At 43.7% G+C, this 27,540-nt stretch overlaps 1 protein-coding gene across 2 annotated transcripts in view; it reads right to left on the reverse strand.

The window, feature by feature from the left end:
* Positions 1–5,527: 5,527 nt before the first annotated feature.
* The window catches only part of LOC146042823 (membrane-spanning 4-domains subfamily A member 4A-like), a 44,003-nt gene continuing 21,990 nt past the window's right edge, over positions 5,528–27,540 (reverse strand). Inside the window, exons 2-7 of one of the 2 annotated variants that reach the window (XM_083163077.1) lie at positions 26,046–26,212; positions 23,992–24,126; positions 17,386–17,442; positions 14,205–14,381; positions 12,776–12,895; positions 5,528–11,579 (exon numbers count right to left, since the gene is read on the reverse strand). In XM_083163077.1, the coding sequence (XP_083019203.1) occupies positions 11,481–11,579; positions 12,776–12,895; positions 14,205–14,381; positions 17,386–17,442; positions 23,992–24,126; positions 26,046–26,201 (744 nt within the window). In that variant the 5' untranslated portion in view covers positions 26,202–26,212 and the 3' untranslated portion in view covers positions 5,528–11,480. The remainder of the gene's footprint in view (positions 11,580–12,775; positions 12,896–14,204; positions 14,382–17,385; positions 17,443–23,991; positions 24,127–26,045; positions 26,213–27,540) is intronic. The other variant, XM_083163078.1, reaches the window with a different exon arrangement.

Consider the following 27,540-nt stretch of genomic DNA (forward strand, 5'->3'; position numbering starts at 1 on the left):
ACAACGCGGCGGGGTTAAAAATATCTGACCCATTTGAAATAGCCAATACCTTTGCTGAGTATTACTCTGGGCTCTATAACCTGAAGCTCGACGATGAGACCCCCCAGCCCACGGTATCTGAGATTGAAAACTTTTTGGCAGATGTCTCCCTTCCGAGCTTGGAGCCTGGTATACAGTAGTTGATGCTTTATGCTCCCCGTGGAATTTAGCAGAGGTAGAGGTAGCCATTGACTCTCTGCCTATAGATAAGGCTCCGGGCCCGGACGGGTACCCCTCAAATTTTTATAAACATTTTAAATCTATTATAGCGCCCATTCTCCTTAACGTATTTAATAAGGCCTCCGAGACAGGAAACTTTCCTAAAGAGATGTTAGAGGCTCGGATTGTCACTATCCCCAAACCAGGCAAGCCCTCTACAACAGTTCAAAATTTTAGACCAATAGCCTTATTGAACACCGACCTCAAATTATACGCCAAGCTCATAGCTAATAGATTAGGCCCCCTTTTACCTTCACTTATAGCAGCTGATCAGGTTGGCTTTGTACCGGGCAGGCAGGCCCCGGACAATACTCGGAGAGTATTTAATATAGTAGAGAGCTGCGAATTTGATAAGTCCCCCCTGTTAATTCTGTCCCTGGATGCTGAAAAAGCGTTCGACAGACTGCACTGGGGCTACCTTAATTCTGTATTGCTCAAATTTGGGTTCTCCGGTAGAATTATGGACTCCATTTTTGCACTTTACTCTTTTCCATCTGCGAGGGTGTTCAATAATGGCTGTTTATCCAACCCATTTAACATAACAAATGGCACCAGACAGGGTTGTCCCCTCTCTCCACTCATATTCGCCTTAGCAATGGAGCCTTTAGCAGAGAAAATCAGAAGCTCCGCCCACATAGAGGGCCCTAAACTGGGAGGGATGAACCATAAAATTAGTTTATTCGCGGATGATGTTCTGTTGTGTTTATTTAATCCAGAGGCCTCCCTACGTGAACTTCATAAAGTTCTGACTTCGTATTCCAAGGTATCTTATTACAAATTAAACACCACCAAGATGGAAGCTCTCCCCATTAACATCCCTCCAGAGCTAGTAAGGCGGCTGAAAGATCAATACCGTTATGCTTGGCAATTGTCCTCAATTAAATATTTAGGTATTCATATCGCTAGAACCCCCGATATCTTTAAGTGCAACTACAAGCCTCTGTTGGGAGCAATGGAAAAACTGATAGGGGAGTGGGGTCTCCATGAAATTTCATGGCTGGGCCGTATCGCTGCAGCAAAGATGGTGCTGCTCCCGAAGATATTATATTTGTTTAGGGCTATACCTAGAATCCCCCCTAAGTCGTTTTTTTCAGAATTTAATAAAATATTTGCAAAGTACATTTGGAAAGGATCTAGGCCTCGCATAGCTAAGCGGGTACTTATTCTTTCCAAACGACTGGGTGGAGTGGCCTACCCGGACCTGTGGGGGTATTTCTCAGCCTGCCTGTTGAATCAAGCAAGGGACTGGTTTGCGGCTGGACGGGTGAAGCCCTGGGTGACTATAGAACAGTCCTTCCTGCCTAATGTTCGCCTGTCAGAGCTATTTTGGTTACCTAGGAGGAAGATTCCCTCGTGGGTGGGACCGGGTGTAGCAATCAGGGATACCCTGAAGCTCTGGCATGACTTATTGGCCGGAGATTCCGGGGCTTCCCTGCCCAGTCCGGACCTGAATGTCCTAACGATAGCAGCTCTCATTCCAAACCTGAAACTAGATAACTGGGCAACAAACGGTATATTCACACTCAGGGACATCTGTCCGGCTGGGAATCTCATGTCCTTTACAGAAATTTCAGAGAAATTTAACATTCCAAGACATGATTTTTATAAGTACCTGCAGCTTAGGCACTGGTTGACCTCATGTGTAGGTAAATCGGTAGTGTCACTTTCCTTTCCTAAAAGATTGGCTGTGGTTTTGACTTCACAGAACAATAAAGGGGGTATCTCGAGATGGTACACTGAACTGGTTAATAGACTACAGCCGGATAAATTAACAGCACAGGCCAGATGGGAGACAGATTTGGGTAGATCTCTCACCAGGGAGGACTGGGATTGCATCACCCTCTCCTGCTTTAAGATTTCTAAGTGTTTTAGCCATTCGGAAATGTTTTTTAAGCTGTACCACAGAGCCTATCTCACCCCCCGTCGGCTACATACAATCTGTCCGTCAGTCTCCAACCTTTGCTGGAGGGGGTGTGGATACGTTGGATCTCTCCTGCATATCTTCTGGGAATGTCCAAGATTACAGCCACTATGGGAGGAGGTGTTTGCCCTTCTCAAAGAAATTCTAGGTACCCATTTGCCCATGGATCCTGTACTGGCCTTGTTCCATTTCTCTCCTTCCATCACAGAACACGACAGCTATTTGATAGGTCAGATTTTAATAGCCACTAAAGCAGCGATTGGCCAATACTGGAAATCCCCGGAGACTCCCGATATACATCTTATCTTAGGCAAAATACATAAGCACTATCTATTTGAAACAATTGATTGCAAATATTCTCCATCTGCCAACTCTATACATGTTAAATGGCTTAAGTGGTGCACTTATAGAGAGAGAAAAAATCTTCCACTAGGAATCTCATTCCAAGTAGATCTTGCTCAGATATTATCCATTAATTAAGATACGATATGACATATTGCCCTGGTCCCCCCCCCCCCCTGCCTGTCTTCCTGTGTGTCTGTCTTATGTGTTTTCTGTGTTTTTCTCTTTTTTTTCCCTCTATGTCTGTATAGATCCCTTACTCTTTAACTTAGTAAATACATCAGTACTTTATTTGTTTGTGTTACTTTGACTTACTTGTACCTAACATTGCCTGTTTGACTGTGTCATTACCTGTCGAGACCTCATGTAAGGTATCAACTGTTTACATTTGTACTGATTTAATAAAACTATTTTGAAAAAAAAAAAAAAAAAAGACATACCAGAAAATAAAGAAAGAATAAAGCAACTGAAATACAAGTCATCACAACAACTATATACAAGGTCATAGGTGGGCCATAAACGACAGTTGGGTCCAAACTATAAAAATATAGCTAGATTGAGCTCCTCATTCAATCCTAATGGTGCCATAGACTGTAACGTATAGGTCCAATAACTTTCTCTTTGTAATAGTAGAGCATGCCTGTCCCCACCACGTCTCAATGGGAGAATGTAATCAAATGGCAAAAAAACGAAAGTCCTTTATACAGTGCCCCATCTGGGCAAAGTGTCTTGCAACAGGCGGTGTACTGCCATCCATTTTAATCAGGGCTTTATTGATCGATGAAATATGCATATTAATGCATTCCTTCAGCATCCTGATAGTTTTCCCCACATACATTTTTTGACATGGGCACTGTATGATGTACACAGTGTATTTGGTAGTGCAATCCATCCTGTGCTTCAAATGGTACCTTTGGCCTGTTAAGGGATGCTGCCAGCTACTGCCACTGAGTATGAATTTACAATTGACACATCCTGTACATTTATTTGCTCCTGTGCCAGTATTCAGCCAAGTGCTCTATACCACTGGTTTCAGCCCCACATCTGTGGTGACCACCTTTTGCTGGATATTTGAACTTCTCTTGTAGCAAAACATTGGAGCAGATTGGCAATGCGTGCCAATGACAGGATCAGTCCTCAGTATGTGCCAATGTCTCATAATGGCCCCCCTCAACGAACCTGAACTGATTGAGTATGTATGGAGTATGGAGTATGTATGGAGCAGCTGCTCCAGGCACCATTGGGTTTTTCCTTCCCAACAACGCTGATTGCGATGAACTTTTGCTGAGAAAGCTCCTTGAAAAAGGTCCACATAGGACCGAAACGTCGGGGCATTACCTATCTGCATGTCATTAAAATCTACTTGACTGATTGGAAAAGAATAAATTACCATTTCTTTGGATTTTTACACATATTGCTTTGGATTCTTTATGAGGCGAGTGCTCGACATTCCACAATCCTGAACAGATGTGGAAACCCCCTGGACTATAATTTGTCTGGCACCCCGTGTTGTGTTAAATTCAGTGTGAGTGCGGTCTACACACAGAACTATATATATATATATAGATAGATAGATAGATAGATAATCAGGGACGTGCGGTGAGGGAAAGAGTCCCTGGCAAGTACCTGCCATAGACTTTTCACTCCATAGTTTTGGACTATAAAAATGATTAGAATAATAAAAATAAGAATATTTTAATATGTTCTTTGTATTTTTGACATACTTTATAAATTCAAAATGCCGGCATCTACCCTAGTATGACAGGAAAGGCTGTGCCTCACCTGCCTCACTTCACCACACGCCACTGATAGAGATTGTACAGCGTGTATCATGGGCAGTACAAAGATTAAATTCATCATTGTGCGTATCTAGCGGTTACAGAAAAATAGTGCTTATCACGATAAACATGCCATTGAAAAGAGTGCACCAAACAGTACAAATAATATTGTTATGTTTATCTTCGTCTTTTATTAAAAAAAAAAGAAGGTCTCATCCAAGAGTGGAATATAATCAGCCGTTTTATTACCAGATCCGCTGTGGACTGTCATCAGGAAATGGTAATAAATCGGCTGCTTATTTTCCACTCTTGGAGAGAGCCTTTAGACCTACGGTAATCACTTATGCAAGCATTAGTGGCCACTACCAATTTTAATGTATATTGTTATATGTGAGGATATTGGATATCCATTTTAATAGTATGTGTGATAAATAATAAACTGTTTAAAAAAAGAAACCATCTTGAATAATAGTTTTGCAGCGAGCGCTGGTATTTTCCAATTTGTTTATATTCTTTAGATGACTGACAATCCTCCTACCATCTGCTGTTGTTAGCGCTCCACACATTACTTTGTATGTGTGTGTGCATGTCTGTGTTTGTGTGTGTGTGTGTGTGTGTGTGTGTGCCTGTGCCACACAGTTACACCCATGCAGCCACGAAGGTATATGGAGATGCGTATTACTTGGAACCATGAATGGTACTCGCATAAGAACATGTTCAACTATGGAGAATGCGCATTGTGATACGTATGCAGGGAATGTTTCTGGGATGATTTTATAGATACGTGCATGTAAACCTATGGACTGTTGTAAGAAAAAATAAATAAATCATTGTAAACTCATTTTCTCATAAGGCCCCATACACTATGCGATTTTGGCCCGATTTCACCCGATTCTGATGGATCGGGCCGAGACATTGGGTGAAAATGGCCCAAATCACATGTGAATGACATCCCATCCGAGTCAGAGGTTGGACCTGCTGCCCATTTGACTTCAAATTCGGACCCCCTCCTGGTAACAGGGAACAGGGTTGCATGCGATACATCCCACGTGAAAGGACCGCATGTGATGTATCGCATTCCCGGGCGGCTCAAGGGGGAACGGATAACCAATTTTGCTGTGAAACATCGTAGTAGTGTATGGCCACCTTTATAGTATCTGTTGCCCAAATGTATGCAATGATCCAGTCCAGGAATAGAAGCTTAGTGGCCACCAGGGGGCACACAGACTGTATATACAAGAGAATTCATTTATTTATTTACAGTTTCTTACATAGCGCAGCATATTCCGCAGCGCTTTACAAAGGAGACAGTGATACAACAAAACAGGGTATTTACAGACAGTCAAAATGTAGGAGGGCCCTGCTCGCAAGCTTACAATCTATAGGGAAATAGGCATTGATACATAAGGGTAGATACTGTATTCTTTATTGCATCGATTCCACCAGAATGCAAGGTTCTATGACTGGTTCTGGAATTTGATAAGCTTGCCTGAAGAGATGAGTTTTCAGGGAACGTTTATAGGTTTGGAGACTGGGGTAGAGTCTTATTGTGCTTGGGAGAGCATTCCACAGAGTAGGTGCAGCCCAAAGAAAGTCCTGCAGTCGGGAATGGGAGCGAGTAATGAGTGTGGATGAGAGACGCAGATCTTGGGAGGAGCGTAGAGGTTGAGTTGGAAGATATTTTGAGATAAGAGAAGATATGTATGTTGGTGTAGTTTGGTTTATGGCTTTGTGTGTAAGTAAAATATTTTTGTATTGAATACGGTAGAATACAGGTAACCAATGGTTTAAACCAGCTTATACACATCATCTGAATATCTGATGAAGCCGCTGACACCTACACAGGAGGCGGAGAAACGCGTCATACAGCTTTTAAATACCCCCTCTACACTTTCTGGAGCTCCAGAACTGGATCCCTGACCTGCCTGTCAATTATCCAAAAAGCAAGTACTGGTTTACTTTTAAAATCGATCGAGCCTCAAATATAGCAGTAGGACAGCAGCAGCCTGGGACCCACAGGCTATAACGTTATAATTAACTATTTTTATCTTTTTGCTCTTTTTTTGTTTGCATTTTTTTATTTTTTATTTTTCTTATTTTTGTCTGGCCAGACATCAGTTAATAAGAACTGCTCTGGAGTAATCAAAATAAGTTTGTCCGGATATAATTGCCCTATGGAGGACGTATACTAATGAAATGACTGGCTACACACACTTTTTTTTAACTGTTGCAGCCTTTGAGGTGTTTTGTATTTATCATTATTATTTTTTATCATATCCATATGTTATTTTAAAAAATTGATTGCCACTGGCCAGTGCAATATATACATATAATAAATTTTCTATCTTATTCTATATACATTGTTTCTAGCGCGTGTACCCCCTTTTTTTCTCTTGTTCTCACACTAGGAATTGGCTATTCCTTTTCACGCTGCCTGAACCCTGTGCACATGGGGGATAAACTCTAGACAAAGTGTCTTATAACCCCTTTCCCTCTGTGTGTATCTTGGTATAAAACCAAAATCTGACTACCAAGCAGATTGATATAAGTAATTTTGGGGCAAACAGGGCAGAGCGCCATTTTTTTTTTTTTTTTTTACCTTATTGCAATAATCAATGCGTGAGATAATGAGAGCATGGATTACAGTTTTTGCAGTGTCTTGTGTAAGGTAAGGGCGAATTTTAAATATATTATTTAGGTGTATGTGGCATGATTGAGACAGATTAAATGTGGGATACAAACGAAAGTTCTGAGTCAAGGATAACATCTAGGCAGTGAGCTTGAGAGGTAAGAGTGTTTTTCATCTTCTCAACAGCAATAGAGATATCAGGTTGGGAACTACTATTTATTGGCGGAAATATAATTAATTCTGTTTTTGAGAGATTAAGTTTGAGGTGGCGAGATGAGATCCAGGATGAAACAGCAGAAAGGCATTCAGAAACATGTCTCAATAAAGATGGGGGCAGGTCTGGGGAGGATAGATAGAGCTGAATATCATCTGTATACAGATGATACTGAAATCCAAAGGAGCTGATTAGTTTGCCAAGAGATGAGATATAGATTGAGAAAAGCAAAGGACCTAAAACTGAACCCTGAGGTATTCCAACTGAAAGAGGTAGCAAAGAGGAGGTAGAATCGGAGAAACGAACACTGAAGGAGCAGTTAGATAGCTAGGATGAGAACCAAGAGAGGGCTGTGTCTTTAATACCTATGGATTGTAGTGTTTGTATGAGAAGTGTGTGGTCAACAGTGTCAAAAGCAGCAGAGAGATCTAGAAGAATTAGTAGTGAATAGTGGCCTTTAGACTTAGCAGTGACCAGATCACTCACAACTTTAGTCAGTGCTGTCTCTGTGGAGTGTTGGGAACGAAAGCCTGACTGATGCGGGTCCATTAAGTTGTGCGTAATAGAGAAAGTGTGTGAGGCGAGTGTAGGCAAGTCCAAGTAGTTTGGAGGTGCGTGGCAGTTGAGAAATGGGACGGTAGTTTGAGAGAGAGCTTGGATCAGAATTCTGTTTTTTTTTCACAATCTGAGTAATAACTGCGTGTTTGAACAATGAAGGAAAGACACCAGTAGAGAAAGAGAGGTTACAGATTTTAGTTAAGATTGGGATGAGCACAGGAGACAGATTTACTTATTTGCGAGGGTATAGGGTTGAGAGGAGAGGTAGTAGAGTGGGAGGAAGAGAAAAGTGCAGATACTTCATCTTCATTTTTGGGATCACATGAAGCAAATGCTTCAGAGGGCTCAGGTATGGAATTGAGCATATCACCAACTGAGTCGGAGCATACCAATTCATCTCTGATCTTGTCAATCTTATCCCTGAAGTAGGAAGCAAGATCTTGTGCATGGATAGTGGTTGGTGGCTTAGGTGAGGGAGGGTTGAGAAGGGATTTAAGTGTATTAAAAAGACGTTTTGGGTTAGAGCAGAAATGAGAGTTTGGAAATATGTTTGTTTGGCAGTTTCCAGGGCATAACTATAGGACTGGTAGATAGTCTTATATGTAAAGAAATCCATTGGACTGAGATTTACGCCATTTACACTTAGCTTTGCGTTAGATATTTTGTAGGTGTCTCGTTAGTTTAGAATGCCACAGTTGGCGTCTAGGCCTATGTGGAGTGTGGTGGGTAACTGGAGCCACTTCATCCAGGGCTGTTTTGAGGGTTAGGTTTAGGTGTGATACTGCCATCTCAGGAGTAGTGAATGCAGAAATAGGAGCAAGCTGCTGTTGCAGTGAGGAGGAAAGTACTTGAAAATTAATATCATTAATATTTCTGCGGGCTTGAGGTGGATTAAATGATTTCTGTGTTTTTGAGTTTGAAGTACTAGAGGACAGCATGTAGGAGATAAGGTTGTGATCTGAGAGAGGGAAAGGAGAATTGGTGAATTCCGACACTGAGCACAGCTTAGTGAATACCAGATCAAGGCAGTGGCCCTCCCGATGAGTAGAGTAGTCAGTCCATTAGGAGAGGCCGAGAGAGGAGGTTAGAGAGAGTAGTTTGGATGCATGAGCTGCAGATTTTGGGCTATCAATGGCAATGTTGAAGTCACCCATGATGATGGTTGAGATGTCAGCGGAAAGGAAGTGAGGGAGCCAGGCAGAAAAATCTTCCAGAAATCGTGTTGGCTGCCCAGGTGGGCGATAGATAGCTGCAACACGCAGCAAGAAAGGAGTGTAAGTTCTGATGGAATGTACTTCAAATGATGTGAATGTGAGTGATGGAACCTGTGGTATAACTGTATGTGAAGGATTGGGATAGTAATATTACAACCCCACCTCCTCTGCTGTCACCAGGCCTGGGTGTGTGTGTGAAGTGGAGAGCACCGTGTGACAGGGCTGCAGAGGAGGCTGTGTCTGATTGTGAGAGCCATGTTTTTGTTATAGCCAGCAGGTTGAAGTTGTTTGAAATGAAGAGGTCGTTGATGGATGTTTATTTGTTGCCAACAGAGCGTGCATTCCATAACGCACATTTTAGTGATTTGGGGGGTGAAGGGAGGCATTTGATGTTTATGAGGTTAGCTGGATTACTATGTTCCTGAGAGTTAGGTGCCTGCGAGTGGGGCAAGCAGCTGGGGCCTGGATTAAGTGAAATGTCACCAGCTAATAGAAGCAGTAGAGAGAGATAGGTGTAGCTGCAGGTGGTTTGTGAAAGTTGTTTATGGCGACAGTCTGTGGATGTTATTGTTAATGTAGATATGTAAATATCTCATGGATGTTAATAAGAGGGTCATGGATAATTGGGGCAGAAATTTGTATAGAGGGCTGAGCTTCAGGGAGGGGGAGAGGGAGAACTGATTTTGAGAGAAAACCATGGAGAGCAATAATTAGTAGTACATGGTGTATTTGAACAGAGTTATATAGGAATAGAGAGTTATATTAGACCTGCAATAGTTAATACCAGCTTACTGGTGTTGCTCAGATAGTCATTTATAAACCCTACATATATGTGAGTGCACTCTGACTAGCACAGCTGACCATAGATTACATACAATGCTATGGCTTGCAGTGAAGTAAATGTTTTCAGTTGTGGAGTTACCCTGTATTTGGCGAAGCAGACACCAGCCTAATATGGCTCCAATTAGCAAGGTCGCAATGTCTAAATTTTCAAACACAGGTATTGCAATATAGAAGCAGATTATGTTATTAAAATTGCTGTATCACATACTGTACAAACAGGCAGCATAGTGACAGTGTGAGTATATAGGAATGCAGGTTAGGTACATACGTTCAATTTTAGAGGTTAACGCAAAAGGTATTTAAAACTTTCTTAGGCTTGAAGATGTCTTGGTGATGGTTTCATCTGTTTTCATCCTGTTTAAGTTCTGAATTTGTGGTTTCATTATAGAACCCTTTCAAATAAACCCTTCTAATATAACCCAACAGCCTAGTGAGGCTCCCTTATAAATGATGGATCCTGTCCATGTGAAGTCAATACCACTAATCAAAGCCTGAGCAATCCCCCCCTCCCCAATTACAAGGCAGGCAATACAACTCCAATATAAACAAACATTCAAATAGCAGATTGCCAGCACTTGAATAAAAAATTAGTTTAAACTTATACAAGAGCACTGAAATCTATAAATAATATTAGCACTGTCTTGGATTACCCAATCAATATACTGTATTTGATACACTGATAAACTGCAGGAGCAGACAGGCCAGTAAAGCAAGGGATCGATATTTACCCAATCAATATATTTGAACACTGATAAACTGCAGGAGCAGACAGGCCAGTATAGTAAGGGATTGATATTTACCCAATCAATATATTTGATACACTGATAAACTGCAGGAGCAGACAGGCCAGTATAGTATGGGATCGATATTTACCCAATCAATATATATATATATATTTTTTTTAAATTGAGTAATTTTTTATTGACAGAAATGAGAACAGTGCACATCTGTATTTGATACACTGATAAACTGCAGGAGCAGACAGGCCAGTATAGCAAGGGATCGATATTTACATGTAATGACAGGTCAATATCGACTATCAGACAGGTACTGTAGATGCATGAAGCAGTGATAAGGGAGAAGTGATAAAGTGCCTGGTACGTACGGCCTGGGGGCTTAGCCCTATATCTGCAGATATATGCAACCAAGATCTCGTTATTATCTGATTATTATGTAGTTATTTTTCACTCAGTGTGCAATTGGGATACAAAATGTTTTTTTTCCTACTTTATCATCGACCAATCAGCTCCTGACTGTGAGGCCGGTTTCACACACTCCGGCTCCTGCCGGACGGCGAAATCCTGCACGGCCGGGGACCCGTGCCGCACACATTAGTTGTGAATGGACATTACTGTGTCCATTCACACGGGACGGCCACGCACGGCTGCAGCCGGATTCCGCCACTGGAAGGGACGGCTGCCGGGCTGTGGCCATCCCCTCCAAGATAAACTACTGTGTGTGGCACGGCTTCCTGCCGTACGGGATTTGCCGCCCGGCAGGAGCCGGAGCGTGTGAAATAGCCCTTAAGTTACCATCTGGGTTTAAAAAGGAACAATCAGGAGCTGATTGGCCAGTGATAAAGTACCAGGCACTTTATCACTTCTCCTCCCTTATCACTGTTTCATACATCTACCCCAGAGTTAGATGATCAGAACATGTGTAACGTGCACAATACTGTGTATTTATTCTCAGAATGCTGGAACATAGATAACAATGTGATCCATCACTGTGACCTAAACTTTCCATCAGATATACATGCAGATGTGGGGACAGCGGATTGTCTGGGAGCATCTGTAGACGACGTGTGATAAACCACAACAGCCTGAAATAAACACAAAGGTGAAATGTTAGGCATTAACCCTCTATGTACTTACAGTACTGTTTCATTATGTGATAATAGAGATTGTTGCTGTTAGAATGAATAACATCATCTACAGCAGGCATGTCCAACGATGGCCCTCCAGATGTTGTGAAACTACACATCCCAGCATGCTTTGCAATAGTTTTAGCATTCTCTAATAGCAAAACTGTGGCAAAGCATGCTGGGATGTGTAGTTTCAAAACATCTGGGGGGCCAACGTTGGACATGCCTGATCTACAGAGACAGATTCAATTAGCCCTGAGTTTCCCATTCCGGTAGGTGATTTCTGCTCACACCTCCATGAACATTGGGCGTATTCAGACCTGATCGCTGTGGGTATGGAATATTAGGTCGACAGTGTATGAATGTCGACACTCATTAGATCGACCACTATTGGGTGACAGGGAAAAGGTTGACGAGAACTAGGTCGATAAAGACAAAAGGCAGACACGAGCTATAGGTTGACATAAGCTATAGGTCAACATTTAAATGTTCGACAGGGAAAGGACCGACATGAGTTGTTAACTTTTTTGGGGTGTCTATGTCAACATGATCACTAATTAGTTTAACGTGTACCCTTGCTCGGCTCCCTTTGCTCAGCACACGGTACTGTTCCAAATCTTAGTCTGCGTGGATCGTAAATAATGAACAAGTCATCAGGATGAAAAAAAATCATGAAAAACTCATGTCGACCTTTTCATGTGTCATCTATTGCCATACTGACATGTTGCTTGTGTCGACTTTTTCGTCACTGTTGACATTTTGACCATGTCGACCTATTGACTGGAGACCTAGACACAGTTAACCTAATAACCAGAACGACCTGACAGCTTCCCAAATAGTAACACCTATCACTAATTGGGTGGAGTGCTGGATCATTAGATACTGCAAGCCTTCCGTATTTAGCGGGGCCCCCGCACCTCCTCCCTCTGCTGCTCAAATACCAGCATTCGAGGCTCTTTGTGGAGGGGGCCAGTGTGCAAATGATGAAAAACGCATCATTTAGTACCACCCCCTCCCCGAATAGCCGCGAATCATGGCACTTAGAGGAATGGGGCGGGGCTTAGTGATGACAAGCACAACCCATGAACAAGCTGTAGAGGGTCTCCTCTCCGAGACAATGAAGATAGATAAGTATGACACCTAGTAACCCTTACCACTTCATTGTAAGACGTCCTGCATATGGTTTTGCATCCAAAAATTGATGTAGACAATGCGATGCAGAACTCCAGTACAGTCAGAAGGAATATAATCGATACGATGCCTAGGAGCAGAGGCTACAGCAGAAAGAAATAAAAAACAGAAAGATGGCAATTATATAAATATAATGCACCACAACATTAACTAATGCTGCCGTGCCTAAGATAGAACAGCAAAATATATACTAGTGTATGGTGCAATATCATTATTTATTTATATACAGTTTCTTATATAGCGCAGCATATTCCATTGCGCTTTACAATTGGAACAGTGATAAAACAAACTGCTTTGAAACAAACCGACATAGAGGTAAGAGGGCCCTGCTTGCATGGGAATGTTCTTGTAATGTATACAGTATAAGGAAATACTTAGTTAGAGGCGTAAAGATAGTCAGCGTAAGCCAGTGGTTCCCCAACTGTGTGCCTAGGCACCCTGGGCTGCCTAGGGCATTTGCAGGGGTGCCTTGGGTTGGTGGACCAGGATCAAATCATATTAGTTATGTGCAATGTAACAGGCAAAAACAGTGCTAGTGGCTGCCAATAATAATATATGTGGACAAACAGAAGCAAATCCTGTCCTTCACCACATAACTGTGACATATAAACACAATGCACTTACTTTTATATTTTTTCCTGAATTTCTCAATAAGAAACATTTGACCTAGGGGCGCCTTGAAAACATTTTGATGCTCTAGGGCAGTCATGTCCAACGTTGGCCATCCAGATGTTTTGAAACTACACATTCCAGCATGCTTTGCAATAGTTTTAGCATTCTCTAATAGCAAAACTGTGGCAAAGCATGCTGGAATGTGTAGTTTCACAACATCTGGAGGGCCAACGTTGGACATGCCTGCTCTAGGGTGCTGTGATTCAAAAAAGTTTGGGAACCCCTGGCGTAAGCTATAGCACCATTAACGCTAGTTATACACTGGCAGCTGATCGTCAGGATCATGGTCGATGGGACTTTTCAAGATTTTTTGGCGCAGGTCAGCTTGGTCACTCTACTATCCAAGTGGACATAGCGTTAGAACAAAATAGTGTGGCGAGCATAGTAAAGCACCATGCGTAAAGCTTGCGAGCAGAGACTGTGCACATATACAGTGTTCCTGGAGACCCCTGTGACATTCAGCACCAAAAAATTCTGAGAAAGTCCCGTCAACCATGTGTCCTTCGACCGTGGGCCCGAAGGTCAGCCGCAGGTGTCTATTTAGCGTTACTGCTGTTCCAGCGGACACTGACTATCTTAACGCATCTACTAAACCGGTTCAACTAAGGGGGATCAACCATACCATGGTTGGTCTAAACCCTGTTGACCCGCTATACCACAACCATACAAAAATTTGTCTAAAGTTATACTTTCTACCAACATGAAGCATATAGAAATTACCAGAGGGTGGAACTCCCCATCACAGACTTGGCTTCTCCCATAATATGCACAGTACCCAGTGTTAAAGTGGTGGTAATAATACAGCCATGATGATTTTGGTAAAAATATACAATATATTATCACGGCTATAGCTGCTAATATCGAGGTGATTATGTTTAGAACCAAGCTGGGTTTCACCTGGAACATAAAGGAAACATAAATATATTATTTAATACGATAAGAAATTTTTAAAGGCCAATGCAACTTTTTTGCTCAGTAATGTTTTTTTGTGAATCAAAATAAAATACGAACACTTGGCAAGTGTTTATAGCATTAAAGATAGGGCTTACCATACTATCCCTTTAAACCGAGAGACTAATGAATCACTCAGATTGGCTGATTTCAAGCCTGCATTTTCTAATCAGCCACAGAACCTGGGTTATTCATTAATGTTCCTGTTTAAAGGGTAAGCCTAATTTAAAAACATAAACAAATGGTTTTTATGAGGTCTTGCGCTCAGTAGGTTTAAATGTAACAATATGCAAATGAAGCTGGACGTGATTGCAGGTGAATACAAGCACACTTTTATTGCTGCAGTGGGGAACAGAGTAAATCATGTGTCTTTAAACGCATGTAATAGACAATGTCCAGTGTATGCAGATCAATAAGCAAGTGCTGTGGTGCACAAAATAATGAGCCTGTGGCTCAAGTCTCTGGTGGGTGGGTAGCGGGATGAAAGCACAAGTGGTGGAGAAAGGCAGTCTGGAATGGGGGGGGGAGGGAAAGTCTGAGTGGCACAGGACTGGTGGTGCGGGGGGCTGGCGTCCCGTCCCGACCGCAGTACACCTCTGACCTGTGTTTGCCGGACTGTGTCCTCCTCTGGTCCCACGTCGCGATCACCTTTCGATGCGCACCTCAGTCGTGCAGCCCGCCGGGCTCCACAGATTGTGTCTGGGGTGAGACTTCCGGGTACCGTTATCGCGAGATCCCGGCACCGGTGCCTCAGTCCCTTCACGCTCCGTGCGCTCTACTCCCAGCCGGGAGGAGACTTGGACTAGGTAGGATGTGGTGTCTTTGGAGAGACACCACATCCTACCTAGTCCAAGTCTCCTCCCGGCTGGGAGTAGAGCGCACGGAGCGTGAAGGGACTGAGGCACCGGTGCCGGGATCTCGCGATAACGGTACCCGGAAGTCTCACCCCAGACACAATCTGTGGAGCCCGGCGGGCTGCACGACTGAGGTGCGCATCGAAAGGTGATCGCGACGTGGGACCAGAGGAGGACACAGTCCGGCAAACACAGGTCAGAGGTGTACTGCGGTCGGGACGGGACGCCAGCCCCCCGCACCACCAGTCCTGTGCCACTCAGACTTTCCCTCCCCCCCCCATTCCAGACTGCCTTTCTCCACCACTTGTGCTTTCATCCCGCTACCCACCCACCAGAGACTTGAGCCACAGGCTCATTATTTTGTGCACCACAGCACTTGCTTATTGATCTGCATACACTGGACATTGTCTATTACATGCGTTTAAAGACACATGATTTACTCTGTTCCCCACTGCAGCAATAAAAGTGTGCTTGTATTCACCTGCAATCACGTCCAGCTTCATTTGCATATTGTTACATTTAAACCTACTGAGCGCAAGACCTCATAAAAACCATTTGTTCATATTATCTATTAGAGGGCAGCCCCCCCTCTTTGAGGATCTGCAGCTTGTAAGTTATCACTCCCCCAATCGGGTTAGCGCCAACCAACCTTTTTCTTTTTAATTTAAAAACATGACAAACTCGTAACCAATCAGATCGCTTTAGCATTCACTGGGTTTAAACCAACCAGTTACCACCCGTCCGGGATTACTCAGGACAGTTTGGTAATTAAGACCGGCGTCCGTAGGGGTGGCATTCCTGGATTATGCAATGTCCAGAAATCAGTCTGGAGTTGGGGACAGACGAGCAGAGAGTGGTGGTTAGCCTGGCTATATTCAGAGCAAGTCCACAGCTATTTCAAATCTCGCGTTGGCTCACAAGCCAATAGACAGTGGTGGCTCCTGATTGGCTGCTGGACTGCAAGCTTGGATTGTCTTGCGAGATGGTGCGAGATTTATAATAGCCATGGACCTGATCTGATACAGCCAGGTTGACCACCACTCTCTGCTAAGCTGTCACCACTCTGAAAATTTTTAACTCCCCCTTGGCAATGAGCAGGGGAATATCCAGTGTTTTATGGGTGTCCCCATAAAAACGCTGGGTGTTCCCCTGGGAACACATGATGTCAGCACCTCCCCCTCTTCGGCAGACACTCACAGAAATAAAAGTCAGTGTAGACTGACTTTCATTTCCGAAGGGGAGAGAAATCATTTGACGGTCGCAACCATCAAATGATTTCTGTCCCCTTTGGCCGCATGCGAGGGGATGTGTCTGCGTACATCTCCTAGTACGTTACCTAGGAGATTCGGCGGCGGGGGATGGGCGTTTGGCCAGGCGGCAGCGTTAAGCCGCTCACTGAGCAGTGACTGTCCGCCGATTAGCGAGTGGTCCTGAATCACCCCCTAAGTGCCATGATGCTGTGTTAGTAAATATAAGCACCATGAGTCTGTCAATTTTTGTGTTCAGGAAGGTGAAGTTATTTATTTGTTGTTTTGCCAGGTGGTGGCATTTACACCACCTGGCAAAAAGTTACAATAATGCTCAGTAGGGTCCATGTCATCCACTGCGTTAATATAAGCGCTGTGAGTTGCTATGGATCATAATCAGTCAATGGAAGAGCAGGGACAGCAACCAAGTACTAGTGCTGTAAGTTTTCCACCAGTGGTAGTAGTTCTTACCCTTGATTAAAATAAAATCAATGTGATGCCTGGGCATTAGGCCCCAAAAAATCTACCTCTTGGGTGTGGGATTAATTTTAACCATAACATAAAATGAATACATTTCCAAACCCACCTTATAGTTCTTGTATAACAGGCTGCAAATACACACAATATAAATGGCCAAAGAAATTGTTGGCTAATTGAACCCCTTCTACATATCGCAAACCTTAAATGTAATGATGAGCCTTATGACCACTATAGGGTTCCTCTTAGTTTAATATCTCCACCCCCTATATACTGTATATATATATATATATATATATATATATATATATATATATATATAATAATTAAAATATAAATACATATTCATGCATAAAAATTTAACTTGCTTACCTTTCCTACAGTTGGTTTGTAAGTAGCAGCAACTGAGAGAGATCCCGAAATAATGTACTAGAAAAAATAGACATGAAATCTTAATATTTGTTACTTCATAGAGCAATGGCTACAATTCTTATTGTTTTTTATAACTATAAAATCAGAACTGGTTCTATAGAAACATCCTCAATTACAGTTGGGGGTTCAGAATTACAGTACACTGATCATGTGCAGAATCTTGCCATTGTTCTGTATGGTAACACTTAAACATCATATATCAGCTACCGAGCCGGCCCTAGATAATTTGATGCACTAGGCAAGATTTGGGCCCTTATTCTGATTGACGCGGACTTTACCGCGTACTTACGGATCGCGTCTTTACGGCGTCTGCGCATGCGTGGAGAACGCTACGCGCATGTGCCACGCCTTGACTCGGTACCAGTTCGGGCAAATCCCGTCCAAAACTGTTCACCGCTATCAGTCGGGAAATAGGGGCGTATTATGGGCGTCATGCGGAATGACACATGGGCGTAGTTTCAAAGTGGGCAAAACGGGGCGGAAACATGGGCGGACACGGGGGAGTACACTTATGTTGGGGGGCGTACATTCGGAAACCACTCCGAATGCACGCGATCAAAAAGGGCAGAAATGTGCGGTGTCCACAAGTGTACTATTGCTTTGCGGACACCACTCGTTCATGCGGTAGGCGAACGTACGCCTAATGACTACAACCATTAACACCTGAACCCAATAGAATCTACTCCTTTACTCATTACTCACTAATAGGCCGCTTGTCAGTGCTTTAATTGAAACCATTGCTGCTTCAAGGAAACCTTAGTAATCCCCCACATATGCTGTACTTGTCCCACACTTAAAAACTGCTAACAATGGACATGACTGAATATTAATACTATCAATACACATGTGTATTAGACATGTATAATAAGTGGGTCATGTGATGTATTGCAGAAGATACTTCATAGTGGGTTGTTTGGCGTAAATACTCCGCTTACGGGCGGTAGCACCGCTTGGCTCCCGTTCGGATGCGGTATTTCCGAGCATACTCTGTAATACTCTGTAATACCGTGCAGAATCGGAGTGTTTCTCCCGCACACGCATGGTTTGTATGTCGTCCGTAAACACGCCCTGTTCTTAAAGAGTGAGTCCGTCCGAATGCGGAGGACCCGTGGGCGTTTCTACGGACGATGGCCGCATGCGGCAAAACACCGTGGCGTGCGGACCGCTCCGTAAGAATGCGGGAATATCCGCACCAACCAGAATAAGGGCCTTGGGCTGGAGCCCCCTATTACTGGTGTTATTTCTGCCCCTGACCCATTGCTCCTTATTCACATTACACCACAATGTATTGCTCTTTACTCACACTGCACCACACTGTATTGCTCCTTAATCACACTGGCTGACTACTGCTGGCTTAGTTGTATGATCTGCATGCCTCATTGCATTCAAAATACCCTAGGCATTTTCCTAGTTTGTCCATACCTAGGGCCGGCTCTGATCAGCCACAATTGAATGCCTCATTCTCTCACCTGTATAACATAACCAGAATCAAGCACTTAATTCCCACTGAAGATCAGCCTTCAGGCATACATACAATTGTGATCAATTACTTTGATAAGAATATGTTATGAAAAATAGTATATGATGTAAAACAACACAAACTAGCTAATGGTATGGATTCTTACGCCACCTTACAGAGAAAATTCTAATGGGGGAACAGTGTCAATTGTATTGGGTAGGTATAGATACTAGTGACACGTAGGAGAGTGGGATGGATGAATCCCTCCCAGAATATGGTAAACTTAAAAATTAACTTTTAATAGGTTTTATATTAAAATTTATACTAGACAGAAAACGTGACTATTACGTTGACACACAAACATAAAACATGTATATATTAACACCAATATATCAATGCCCATCGGGCATTGGTTCTCCTTGTTCAGTAACACACCACACTATAGGTAGAAGAGAGCTAGGTAGACAAATGGAGTTCAAAAACTCTCTCTATGTATGTAGACTCCAGAATCTGCTATCCTTGGTATTGTGCTTCGGTCTGTCCTAAGTATCTAAGTCAACACATTGTATCCAAAGGACCAGAGTCCTGTTGCCAAATGTAACTACCTGTGGGTGTTGCTAATATCTATTCTGAGCTAAAGGAGGTGTAGGCTCAAAGATGCCTTACTCAAAATTTATGCCAAAAAAGTGAAATAAATGAGAAGAATATATATTTCACATGAATATTTTTTCACGATATGAAATACCAATTATGTCAGAAAAGTGAAATAAATAAGAAAAATGTATATACTTTACATGAATACTATCATGATACAAAATATCGGATAATCATCACACTTGTAAGGGTGTATATGTCGCAACCACTCACATTCAGTGTGATTCAGAGCCACCAACTATGCTTCAGGCATTTTTGTCTGTACTGTACACCAAAATGCAAAAATTTTTTTTAAAACATAGGTTGCTCATGTGATTCCAGCTAGCAGTTACAGTATGGTAATGCTGCGTACCCTTCCAGATATTAATGTATAATAGGTGTCAGTAATTAGGCCTCTTGTGGATAGACAGCAAAATGCGTAATTTTTGTGTACTCCCGGGAGTACACAAAAATTACGCATTTTGCTGTCTATCCACAAGAGGCCTAATTACTGACACCTATTATACATTAATATCTGGAAGGGTACGCAGCATTACCATACTGTAACTGCTAGCTGGAATCACATGAGCAACCTATGTTTTAAAAAAAAATTTTGCATTTTGGTGTACAGTACAGACAAAAATGCCTGAAGCATAGTTGGTGGCTCTGAATCACACTGAATGTGAGTGGTTGCGACATATACACCCTTACAAGTGTGATGATTATCCGATATTTTGTATCATGATAGTATTCATGTAAAGTATATACATTTTTCTTATTTATTTCACTTTTCTGACATAATTGGTATTTCATATCGTGAAAAAATATTCATGTGAAATATATATTCTTCTCATTTATTTCACTTTTTTGGCATAAATTTTGAGTAAGGCATCTTTGAGCCTACACCTCCTTTAGCTCAGAATAGATATTAGCAACACCCACAGGTAGTTACATTTGGCAACAGGACTCTGGTCCTTTGGATACAATGTGTTGACCTAGATACTCAGGACAGACCGAAGCACAATACCAAGGATAGCAGACTCTGGAGTCGACATACATAGAGAGAGTTTTTGAACTCCATTTGTCTACCTAGCTCTCGTCTACCTATAGTGTGGTGTGTTACTGAACAAGGAGAACCAATGCCCGATGGGCATTGATATATTGGTGTTAATATATACATGTTTTATGTTTGTGTGTCAACGTAATAGTCACGTTTTCTGTCTAGTATACATTTTTATATAAAACCTATTAAAAGTTAATTTTTAAGTTTACCATATTCTGGGAGGGATTCATCCACCCCACTCTCCTACGTGTCACTAGTATCTATACCTACCCAATACAATTGACACTGTTCCCCCATTAGAATTTTCTCTGTAAGGTGGCGTAAGAATCCATACCATTAGCTAGTTTGTGTTGTTTTACATCATATACTATTTTTCATAACATATTCTTATCAAAGTAATTGATTACAGCTTTGTAATCACTATTTAAGAGTGCCCCAAAAAAGAGAGAGTCTTTTCTCTTCCTTGTTTGCATATATTTACTCTCTAGGGTGCACCTCCACGCTACTCATTTTGTGAGAATCTGCTTCACAGACCTCTTGATTATACTTGAATTGTGGATTATCTGAATTACACTGTTTTGTACCGTGTCCATCTACTACTGTTACCTGTGCACTGATCCACCTACCACTTCCCCTTTTCCCCTACAAAAATACATACAATTGTATCATCTCGATTAGACTTCTGCAGTGCCTTCTACCTTGGACTTGACACAATGGCTAGTGGCCATTGCATCACTTGATTTGATGTTGGAAGACCAGCAACCCTTAAGGCCCCCATACATTAGGCCGACTTGTCCTTAAGACAAGTCGGACCCAATTCTCCTGTGAGCCGCCCGGGAGCTCCCCGGGAGCTCCCCGGGAGGCTCACACACAATTTGGCACTTGATGAGCCAAATTTGACATGTGATAAATCGGGACCGCGCATCGGATCAGAAATCACACACCTGTGATTTTGGGCCGATTTCACCCGATTATCGGCACAAAGTGCCGAAATCGGATGAAATCGTCCCAAAATTGGATAGTGTATGGGGGGCCTTAAGATGCAAGTTTTCTGTGCCCTTCCCCTAAACCCTGAATCCCAGCATTCCCTGTGGGGGGAACAATGCATCCCAGCATGCCCTGGGGGTGGGGAACCTTGCAGGTGACAATCGAGGGATAAAAGCACTTTGAGTCTTATTGGGAGAAAAGCGCTATATAAATATCATTATTATTATTATTATTATTATTATTATTATTATAAAATGATGGCCTAATTTATTCCATGCTTGTTATCTATAACCCGTACCGATGTACAGTGGGGGGTATCATTCTTTAGGTGACTGCCAAATGGCTGTGCCAATGTAACTTACTGGTGGAACCATTACTTTATGTACTGTACATTGTGCTACAGCGCCAGCATGGCAGCCTACAGCCAAAGTTTTCTTCACACACCACAAGGCGGGGTCCCTGCGGCGAATGGGAAATAGCAGTGCTACTAGTTCCCATCTGCCGCAGGGACCATGCCGCTGACTTCCCATCCACCACAGGGAACCCACTGCCTCCCCAGCCCTGCATGTACCCCGCTTCCCGGATCCCCTCACTGGCCAGGTACCAGGGGAGAAGGGACCGGTGTGGGGGCCCCAGGGTGACCGCCCCTGTCGCCCCGTGTATAATCTGCCACTGACTGCATGCTCTATTCATTTTGCAACTCATTTGATAAATTAAAGCAAATTGTCATGTAAAACACAAAATTGTCTGTGTGGCCCCAAACTTTTGAACAACAGCGTATACAGTATGTAATTGCACAATAAAGAGTGTCCTAAAGTTGCATAGTGAAACGTTGTTACTGTTCAGTGCTGTAGCAGGGAAGAATTTCCTCCCACTGTTGACTCCACCGTCCAAACTGTAATATGATTTTAAAACAAGTGGGACCAATTTGCATTTGTCATTTGTTACATATTACTAGGAGGGACTCTGGTCACACCTCCCCTCATTGGCCATGCTCCTCCCACTTCCAGGGCTGGGCAGAGCTGTCAGTAACTCAGGGCTCCTTCTCCTCGTACCTGTGCATGGGGTATGATCCATCCACCCAGGGCCGGCGCAACCCGCTCAGCAGAGGATACAAATCAGGGAAGCGCTTACCAAAAGAGGCACTGTCACTGCTCTGCATACTCCGCTGTGTGATGCTGTTGGCTGCTACTGCCCTCCATGCCGCGCCTCCGCGCTGCACACAGATAACCGCACCGCCCCCTCACCTCCGATCAGTGGGGGCACTAGAGCTCTGCTCTTTGCAGTCTGTGTACTTTGCTTCCTGTCCTGATAGAAACAGGAACCCAGTGACACACTGTTGCACATATGACTGTGCACTGGAGGAGCCCAAGATGCCCAGGACTCAGGAGATGAAGATGGGCAGCCTGCTGCACTGCCAGCCACACAGAGGAGTTTCTTGTAAAGGCTGCTCAAGGTTAAAGGGTTTGGAGGCAGTAATGTGTGGAGGGGGAAGGAATTAATTATTATATTGTGTGCTTGGGTGGAGGAATGGCGTATCAATGTGGGATGGGGTGGGGCAGCGGAATGGCATATTAATTAACTCTGAGGTGGGGCGGAGGAATGGCGTATTCATGTGCGCTGGAACAGCGGAATGGCATATTTATATGTGCTGGGGTGGGGCTGACGTAATAATGTGCTCATAGGTGGGGCGGAGGAATGGCGTATAAATGTGTGCCGGGTTGGGGCAGAGGAACAGCGTATTAATGTGCATTGGGATAGGACAGAGGCATAGCTTATTAATGTGTGCTGGGGTGGGGCAGTGGAATGGCATATTAATGAGCGCTGGGGCGGGGCAGAGGAATGGCATATTTTGAGCGCTGTGGTTGGGCAGAGGAATGGCGTATCTGTGCACTGGGGTGGGGCAGAGGAATGGCGTATTTATGTGCTTGGGTGTAGCGGAATAATGGCATATTTGTGTGCTGGGGAGGGGTGGAGGAACTGGCTCAGGGTAAAAACATTTCTAGTTACAGCTCTGTTGCTACTGGGCACATTATGTGTTTAAGAGGCCCTACTACTATGGGCATTATACACCTTTTATTCTCAGCTTCCGTCTTAGTCACACGCTGCTTTTTTGTAAAGTATGGGAGGGCGCAAATTTCTAGTTTGCATCCACCGCTACTGAAGGCCTGCTAGTATTAATGCTTTCTCTGGCACATACTTAATTTCCAAATAGACATGAACTGAAATACAGTATCTGCTACCAGATCTTTGTTTTTCTATGAATCTGTAATTGGGTTTGTGTTGCTTTTATAAGAAGCAGCAATATCATCTGTACGTTGGGCATGTACATACACCACAACTATAATGTACGTGTACAATGCACTAAACTATATATGTATAAAAGAAAGAGACATTTTCTTACCATTATGCCAGACCAAAAAGGTGCAGCACTAAAATTCAGATAACTGAAAAAAGAAGTACACCATGTTGTGTGGCATACGTATGTCAGAACAATGCCAAGTACAATTTGCGTTATTCCAATCACTATCTGGGTCACCTATAAAATAAGGAAACACAATATAATCATCTCTCCAATTGGATCAACATTTAGATTACAGTCCAGATGTAATAGCCTCTGAGATCCATGCTCGTGGGGGATGCCGGCCCAACTCAAACCTTTTTATAAAGGGGCAACCATTTACATGCGAAACCATGCCTTGTGAGTGATTGCCCCTTTTAAAAAAAAGTCAGAGCTCAGCCGGCATCCCGCATGGACCCGGAACTCAGAGGCTATTACATCCAGCTCTACATGTAATAAACCAATACATCCAGGAGACACCTAACGGACATTGGGCCTGGTGCATGTTTGTCAGAAAAGCAAAAATAAAAAAGCCATAAAAATAAAGCGGTGTAACATTTATGGACTACATGCAAAAGCAGCAAGTATTTACCCTGCACAGAAACAATATAAATGTATTTACTCCCCATGCATAGCAACGTGGGTTCTTCCAGACACAAGGGGGCCAATCAGACCCGTTCGTACAGGTCTGAATTCGTCCCCCTCCCTTGATGGTGGGGGTATGCGCATGCAACCATAATACGCATGTGCAAACCCCGGCAGAGAGGGCCTTCTGCTAATTTTTCATTTGCCGGGGGGGGGGGTGTCGCTGCCCGATTGACAGAGAAACGCCGGGCAGGCCCCTCGGACTACAAGCCTCAAAGTCTAGGCCTCCTTTTTTCTGCAAACAGATGAGAAATCATTCGATGGTGAGTAACTATCAAATCATTTTTCCTCTGTGCAGTTGCATGTGAGCGAATGTGTAAGCGTACACATCAACTCGTATCGCACCGACGATATCCATCTGGCGGGGTGGGCGTGGGTTCGGTGGGGCGGCGTTTACCTGCAATATACGCTGCCTAGCAAGCAGGTCTGAAATGGGCCCAAAGTTACTTGCTTTTACAAACATGAATCAGGCCCATTGTTCTTCTAATGCAGTGGTTCTCAACCTGGGTCCTCAAGGACTCCCAACAGTGCACATTTTCCGGGTCTCCCGGCAGATGCACAGGTGCACTCATTATTCACTGACACATTTTAAAAGATCCACAGGTGGAGCTTATTATGTCTCCTTGTGATTCTGTGTGGAGTCCTGGAAAATGCGCACTGTTGGGGGTCCTTGAGGACCCAGGTTGCGAACCATTGTTCTAATGCCTTGTAGCTGAAAGCTATTTAGTACTAGAGCTGGCGGTGCAGTTACTAATTATGCAGCTACTGATTTAATATTGAACAATGGTCATGAATGCCATCATGATGTTGCATCTGTTTCTTTGCTGGGTTCTCGAAAGACAAAACTATGGGTCATTAAGACCTACTTGGGGAATGAAGTGGCGACAAATGGCCATTGCAAGAAATCGCATTATAGAATTCCCTATAATGTCTCTTAAGAAATCCTCTGTGTCTGATATTTATCCAGGAACTCCGGAGTGGCCAATGGCGGCTCCAGAGGTGGGGACGCAGCACAGTTCAAAATTCATATAAAGGAGAAACACCAACTGCCAATGAGCCAGTTGGCAATGGCAGTTCGTGTGGCTCTCCGATGTGAATTCTGAACTGGACTGCTGCCCCCGCCTCTGGAGCCACCACTGGGAGGCGGGGCAAACTCTGGTAAACCTTACATCATGGGTTAAAGTGAGGTGGAACAGGGTGGAACTGAGTTCCACCACCTCTAATGGTGAGGTGGAACATTTTAACCTCCACATTGGCCCTGCACAGTAATTCTCACAGAAAAGAATTGTAGTTTGCAGGGGGATGCCAACGGCCCTGGGGGGAGGGGAGGGGGTGTAATTAGGTGGCATCGAAAAATGAGTTCACCCACCTCTGCATGACCACTTTATGCCCTGCCTTACATTCTACTATTTCTTCTTCCCTCAGTTTTCTGCATCATTGTAAACTAATTTGTAAGCAGTCAATGTACTCACCCCAAGAGGTTCAGGTTCTCCTTTGAAAAATTTAATTAGTGGTTTGGGTATTGTGGTTGGATCAATATTTTTTTGTATCTCCAGAGGTTCATTATTTTGTGGGCCACCTTGAGCTATAGTGACAAAGCCTCCACGTTCCGATCGAGGTGCGGACATGGTTCTTCTAGCTATGAGTGATCAGAAACAGACAATAAACAAGAATGGAAGGACAGATTTTGTGGCAATGTTGTTAGTCGGTTTGGGAAATATAAAATATCATATACTGTAGATATAGCGGCTCATTCAGGTCAGTTGCATTGCAGCTATTTACACATAGGGGCTGATCCGTCCCCGATGTCTGGGGTTTGTACATGCGCATGCTAGAATATGTGCATGTGCAAATAGCTTGGGCTAGTCTCAAACCCGCCAGGCCGTTCATTCCGGAAAGGTAGGGCTGGGGTCGGGCAGGGGTCAGCTGAAAAGGAATGCCCAGTGCTCCATAAAAACACTGGGTATGTATCATTGGACAGACAGCAACTAGGTCAACAAGCATTAGGGTGACACCACTAGGTCGACATGCATTAAGGTCGACTTGACTGAAGGTCGACATGCAGGAAGGTCGACATGAGTTAGGTCGACAGGTCATTCGGTTGACACAAGCATTATGTCAACATGGGGAAAGTTGACAGTCAAAATGTGGGGTTTTTCACTTTTTTTGTCCCGAATTTCGGCACAGTCGACATGGACACTGAAACGTAGAACCACGTTTCCTCGCATGGTCGCTACTTTCGCCATGCGAGGGCGCGGTGCCTCGCTACGCTTGGCACACTATTTCATTCTCCCTCCGTGCCCTAGTGGATGGTATGGCATGAAATACTGCCTGACAGCACATGTCGGCTCAAAAAAAAGTGTTGACCTTTTGACTGTTGACCTTCCCCATGTAGACCTAATGCATGTGTTGACTTAATGACCTGTCAACCTAACCCATGAAGACCTTCCTTCATGCCTACCTTCAGTCATGTCGACCTTAATGCATGTCAACCTAGTGGTTAGTGGTATCGACCTACCTAATGCTTGTCGACCTATTGACCGTATGCCAAAACACTGATCAATCCCCTGAGAACTCAGGTGTGGTGATGCCTGCTCGGGGTGAGCGGCTGACGTCACATGATGTAAGCGCTTGCCCCCAATTCGGCGGATAGCAGCAGAGCTATGTTTATCTGGCACTGCTGGGAGGCATTGTGTTAAAAAAAAAGTTTATGCAGCAATTGATGCCTCGCCCTTTCAGTAGCTCCTTTGTGGACCCCCCTTTCCGCGATTCAAGCCCCCCCGCGCCCCCTCCCACGATTTGCGGACCCTCGCCCCCTCCCGCTAATCGCGGATCCCCACACACACCCCCCCCCCTACCGCAATTTGCAGACCCCCCTGACCCCCTTCCGGCCATTTTTACCCCCGCGACCCCGCTTTCGCATTTCACATACCCCCGTGACAATGGGGGATCCTGTACCACCACAAG

Source organism: Crinia signifera, chromosome 19 (genome assembly GCF_055691185.1).
Source record: "Crinia signifera chromosome 19, ASM5569118v1, whole genome shotgun sequence".
Taxonomy (NCBI): domain Eukaryota; kingdom Metazoa; phylum Chordata; class Amphibia; order Anura; family Myobatrachidae; genus Crinia; species Crinia signifera.